Source organism: Triticum urartu, chromosome 7, assembly GCF_003073215.2.
Source record: "Triticum urartu cultivar G1812 chromosome 7, Tu2.1, whole genome shotgun sequence".
NCBI lineage: Eukaryota > Viridiplantae > Streptophyta > Magnoliopsida > Poales > Poaceae > Triticum > Triticum urartu.
In genome coordinates this window covers 111,762,923-111,769,044 of record NC_053028.1, presented here as the reverse complement: position 1 = coordinate 111,769,044, position 6,122 = coordinate 111,762,923, and the positions used below count along the sequence as shown (strand labels likewise).

General features: G+C 46.0%; 1 protein-coding gene across 1 annotated transcript; it reads left to right on the top strand.

The window, feature by feature from the left end:
• LOC125520856 (cysteine-rich receptor-like protein kinase 6) lies at positions 1-4,166 on the top strand. The gene is made up of 7 exons (XM_048685891.1): positions 1-910; positions 1,870-1,998; positions 2,265-2,395; positions 2,506-2,716; positions 2,828-3,065; positions 3,144-3,294; positions 3,567-4,166. Exons 1-7 carry the CDS (start codon positions 118-120, stop codon positions 3,909-3,911), a joined length of 1,998 nt encoding a protein of 665 aa, XP_048541848.1. The 5' UTR covers positions 1-117; the 3' UTR covers positions 3,912-4,166.
• Positions 4,167-6,122: the final 1,956 nt, after the last annotated feature.

Sequence of the window (6,122 nt, the reverse complement as noted above, 5' to 3'; positions counted from 1 at the left end):
CCCTACCTCATCCTCGTCCAAGCACGCGCGCCCATTTCTTCCTGCTTCGTCGCTTCAACTGTACCTACTGCACTGCCGCCCGTACCCATAGCTTAGCGCGCCGTGCGCGCGAGCACGATGATGTGCATGCGCGGCCATGTCGTCGCCGTCGCCTTGGCGGTTGCCGGCCTGCTGACGACCCTCGAGCTCGCGGCTGGCATACCGTGGGAGGCATGCGGCAACGCAACTGCTAACTACACGGCCAACAGCAGATACCAGCACAACCTCGGCCTGGTGGCCGCGGCCCTACCCACCAACGTCTCCACGTCCCCTGCCCTCTTCGCCACCGCCGTGAACGGCGACGCGCCGGACAAGGTGTACGCCATCGGGGTATGCCGCGGCGATCAGAACGCCTCCGCCTGCCAAGACTGCATCGCCGCCACCTTCAGGGACGCGCAGAAGCTCTGCCCCTACAACAGGGGCGCCGCCATCTTCTACGACATCTGCCTCGTCGGCTTCTCCGACAGGGACCTGCTCGTCGCGCGCACCAACTCCGACGACCAGGAGGTGCAGCTCTACAACGCCCAGAACGTCACCTCCGACGTCAGCCAGTTCAACGCAACCGTCTACAAGCTCCTCGGCTCCATGGCCGAGTACGTCGAAACCATAAACTCGGCGAGGAAGTTCGCCACCGGGACCATCGGCTTCGACGATACCTACCCCAATATCTACAGCATGGTGTGGTGCACGCCTGACCTGACGCCTGGGCAGTGCCGCGCTTGCCTTGCCGCCACCATTGCCGAGATGCCGCGCGTCTTCATCCCGAATACGCGGGGCGCCAGGATCACCGGCCTGCGATGCAGCGTGCGGTATGAGGTATACCCGTTCTACAACGGCGCCATCATGCTGCAGCTGCCGGGCACCTCGGCTGGTGTGTTAACTCACTCAATCTTGCATTTCCCTTTTCTTTTTTGTACTTGCAATATGTATACTCCACTTGCACAAATAACTGGTTGTCGACCATATATCTTTTTTTTTTGCGGGTGACCATTTATCTTTCTCTTGCTGCACTACGAATAACTTTCACTTCTTAGTAGTAGCTTTTAGTAGAACTCTTCTGTTTGCACATGCAACATTTTCCATGGAATCAATTACTGAAGATGAATATTTTTCGTGTCATAAATTGTTGTCACTATCGGAGAAATGTAGCACTGTATGATTGCTCAGTACAGACAAACCTGTTTGCTGTGAACAATTCCCCTGATTTATTCTCATTATATTTTTAGTGGTTCATTGAGAAATTAGGAAGAATACCTTAAAAAAGTATTAATATTGAGTAATTGTGAACAAAACATGTCAGTGGCTATTTTTGTTGATTGATATACGTGTGTCTAATACTCTAATATAACTTACTCTTGAACTGCTCACTACATGGAATTATCCCAAAAAATTACCAAAATTATGTGCCTATTCAGTTTCTTATGGATGACATGGGAAATTCATGGTAGTTTTCCTAAGTAACCAGTCTTGTTTGTTTTTCTTTCTCCCAACCACAAGCTTGTCAAAAGGGAAGTTTGTCCTGTAAAGGTAATGCGTTAGAAGATAGAACATGCTGAGAAGTGTACATTTGCATGTGCGAAAAAATGGTAACTATAAATATACAATAATTATACATACCTCAATATCCTTAACTTGATTGCAACCACCCTTGACATAAAAATGTTCATGACCCTTATCTACAAGAAGACGCTCTTTTAACATATTATTTCATTTGAGAACAAAAGTTAATATGTTCACAAGCAATGGTTCCAATTTTTATTAGCTTGCTTGTAATTAAGTAACATTTTCAGAGACTCTCAGATATGAGGAGAATTTTGCTTCTATTTGCAGGTAAGAAGAGTAATGAAACCGGTAAAATTCTTGCAATTGTGCTACCTTCAGTGGCAGCTCTACTTGTGAGCATTGTGGCGTGCTTTTGTTGCTGGAGGAGGAGGACAAAAAGTAAAAACTTACTGGCATGTAAGTCCTCCAAAAGACTTAAATCACTGATTGAAATATTGTCATAGGTCATTTGTGGCACTGGATGGACTATATGAGATTGATTAGTACTTTTCACCTGTGTGCACCCAGTTGTGATTAATGACACTGCACCACCACCGTTTACTACAGCGTACCTATAGTTACTTGTCATTGCTTAATTACAGCCACAGTAATTTCAGTTGTTTTATACCTCACGTACATACTCGTAGTTCAGACATGTTGAAATGTTTTCTCTTCTGTGGCAGATGGATCTCATGTGGAGGGCATTGATAGTATTGAATCACTTATTATTGATCTACCAACAATACGAACTGCCACAGATAACTTTCACGAAAATCGTAAGCTTGGTGAAGGAGGATTTGGTGCAGTTTACAAGGTATTGACACTTTTGTGGTACCATCCAGATTCCTATGTCTTGTTTTGTCGATTACTAAATTTAATTACCAACATTTTTTAACTTATTTACCGACATGTTAAACTCCACAGGGCTCCCTTCCTAATGGTCAAGATATAGCAGTGAAACGCCTCTCTCAGAGTTCTCGGCAGGGAATAGGGGAACTAAAAAATGAGCTAGTCTTAATTGCCAATCTTCAGCATAAAAACCTCGTGAGGCTTATTGGCGTCTGCTTGCAGGAGGACGAGAAGCTTCTTGTCTATGAATGCATGCCGAACAGAAGTCTGGACACCTTTCTTTTCGGTACAGTGCAAAATACAATTACTCGACCATATTCCTATATTTGCGGGAAAAAATCATGGTATCCATCCGAAGGTCATAACTCTAATTTTTTTTATCTCACTGGACAAACAGATTCCGAGAAACGCAAAGAGTTACATTGGGGGAAGAGATTCACGATAATAAATGGGATTGCTCGTGGATTGCAATATCTGCATGAAGATTCCCTGTTGAAGATAGTTCACCGGGATCTAAAGGCAAGTAACATCCTCTTGGATGCAGACATGAATCCAAAGATTTCGGACTTTGGCTTGGCAAGGCTTTTTGGAGGGGATCAATCACAAGACACCACAAATCGAGTTGTTGGAACATAGTAAGTACTGTTAATATTCATTGTATGATTTTGCATGAAACATCATCAATTCTTATAAAGTTGTCCATGATATTTCAGTGGATACATGGCACCAGAATATGCTCTACGTGGGCAGTATTCTATAAAGTCGGACATATATAGCTTTGGTGTGTTGATGTTGGAGATCCTCACAGGAAGGAAAAATAGTGACTCCTACAATTCTGACCAATCTGTTGATCTGCCGAGTCTCGTGAGTGCTTAGACAGTTTATAGAATATCTGACCAATCTGTTGATAATCTGTAAACGATACTCCTTACGCTCAATAATTTATCCCATTTAACTTTGACAGTTTTCCAGTGAATATGGTAGTACAAAATATGTTTTCAAAACACCACTAAGAATTGTGCCAATTTTGCACCATTAATATAAGCAATTTTGCTAACATGAGTAGGGAAAGTTATAAACTATAGCGATATCAATCAGATGCAGGAGGATATTAACTAGTACTCTTATGGATGCAGATATGGGAACACTGGACAATGAAATCAGTTATGGAGATGATGGACCCATACATGAGTGGCGATTCCTCGCAGGACGAGATTTTGAGATGTGTTCACATTGGACTATCATGCGTTCAGGAAGACCCTGCTTACAGGCCAACTATATCAACAATCAATATCATGCTGGATAGCAACACGGTCCCATCTCAACCTCCATTGAAGCCGGCATTCTACGTAGAGATGGGTGGCGACATTGTCTCAGACATGTATTCCCGATCATACCCAGGAGGTGTCAATGATTCAACATCCAAGTCGAATGCAATGTCACCGAATGAGATGTCGATAACAGATCCAGAACCAAGATAAGTTTCAAAATAATGAACAAGAACAAGTTTCCTATTGTTGTTGTAGGGAAACAAAAATCTTCATCGTCTATTGAGTTAGACAATGGTATTTCTGTGTATGCATTTGGTATGGTTGAACTTATTTATGTACTTGTACAAGCCGTAAGATGGATCACTCTTCTCGACTGCCCAGAGGGGCATTGTATGGTAACAAACATAGAGTTCATACTGCTGGTCAGCTGTGATAAAAAATAAGATATGTATGTCAGTGAGTTTAGCAGAGTTGCATGTGCACGCACCTTCATCACATTGGATCAGAAAGTTAGAAGTACATATTCCACATGGCATCCTATATCTGGGAGACTGATCAACATCAAACAGCCTGCCACTACGTCGCTCACCCACTCGAACGACTGGGGCGGAACCCAGCCCTAGCCACCAAGGTCGCCGCTGCACATCTGTCCCTTCCCTTTGCCGCCGCTTGAGGGGTGGTGCGGGGTATTAGAAAAGGTGGTAGTTTTTGGTCATTTTTTAAAAAGTTGTAGTTCAGTGGAACAACAACTTAAATATGTGGTAGTTTTTTGTCAAATACTCGTTCAAAAGAGAATAAGAGAAATGGAAAATAGCTATTCATGTGTTGTTTCAGATATATGCTTAAAAATACATGTGACTGGCTGTGATGCTATCCGATTCGTTTGTCATACGTGCTGATAGCTTATTCGGATTAATTGGCCATCTTTGGATACACGATCCACATGTAACACAAAAATAGATCTTTTTTTTTTGTGGGGAACACAAAATTAGATCAATGACTACTATCCAACGTGGAAACATAATTTAGATCAATCTAAATTGTTCAATCAAAATACTAGCAAGGACTCTGATCCACATCTCATTCAATCTTGAGCTGAGGAATCAAATGTGAGGACTCTATGTAACAGTCCGGAGGGTCAGGAAGTGCCTGAACCTGAGTCCGATTCCTGGTCTCCAGCATTTGCACCACTTGGTGCATGGTTGGCCGCAGCAGCGGGTTCGGCTCCATGCACCAGAGCGCCGCGCGCAAACTGCTCCATCCTCTGCTTGTCCACCATGGTCTCAACGTCCAGGTCACCATCCAACATCAGCTCCGTCCTCCGTGCTACCACCAGCTGCGCCGCCCAACCGAACAGCATGACTGTCTCGTCGTCATCTCCCGCGCCTGCCGACAACCTGTCATGCACCACCCGCTCCTGGCACCTCCAGCAGCAAATCATCTCTAGTAGCATGACGCCGAAGCTGTATACGCCCGCCTTGGTGTCCACACGCGCATCGCTGCGGAGCCACTCGGGCGTGATGTACCCTCTGGTGCTCCTGACGTTGGTCACCGTGGTGTGCACTTGCTGGCTCCCCAACAGCTTGGAGATACCGAAGTCGGTGATCCTCAGGATGCCACGGTCGTCCAGCAGGATGTTGTCGGGCTTGATGTCGCAGTGGATGATAGGGGTGCTGCAGCCGTCGTGGAGGTACTCGAGCCGGCACCCAGGCGATGGCGAGGGCGGCCTCAACACGCCAGAACCACGGGGGCCGCTTCGCTTGCTCGGCGAAGAGAACGCTGTGTGGAGCGAGCAGAGATTTGGATTTCGTCCGATAAAAAGAAATTTCGTCCGAAATTCGCCCGTTTCGTTTGGGCCCGGTATGAGTACAAACCGGTCAGAAAATTCGGCCTCATTTGAATGTTCGGGCCGGCCCATGGTCCAAAATAGCCCGGAAATACCCCCCCCCCCCCCCCCCCCAGCCGTATAAACGCTGCAACCGAGCGTCTCCTAACCCTAACCTTCGTTCTTTTCCCCACCTCGACTCCACTTTGCGGCGGCGGCATCCTCCTCCTCCAGCGCTCAACCACGGGCCACCCTACTTCTCCTCCGGCGAACCACCTCTGCATAGCCTCCTCCTCCAACGCTGCTCCTCCTCAAGCTCTCCTCCCCGTTCTTCTTTCCCATGGAGGCACAATGTCGCAACTGTGATGGGGCGACGCTGTTGACGGCAGAAACACCATGGAGGCCGGCCACATGAGATGGAGGATGCACTTAGGCGTAGAGCTTGTTCAAATCTGGTCTATAATGTTTTGATGCGTGGATTGTATGGTTTTTCCACTGGTTTATTTTAAATCTGGCCATAATTCTATCAATTTTCGTTTAAATTTTAAATTTTGATTTGGCATTTTCGTCCGGAATTTTCCGAGATAAATCCGAAA

What these genes read in the sequence shown, in the direction of transcription:
- LOC125520856 (XM_048685891.1), top strand. Translation starts at nt 118, where the DNA reads ATGATGTGCATGCGCGGCCATGTCGTCGCCGTCGCCTTGGCGGTTGCC. An exon ending in GCTGCCGGGCACCTCGGCTG is followed by an intron (nt 911 to 1,869) that starts GTGTGTTAACTC and finishes TTCTATTTGCAG; the next exon opens with GTAAGAAGAGTAATGAAACC. An exon ending in TCTGGACACCTTTCTTTTCG is followed by an intron (nt 2,717 to 2,827) that starts GTACAGTGCAAA and finishes CTGGACAAACAG; the next exon opens with ATTCCGAGAAACGCAAAGAG.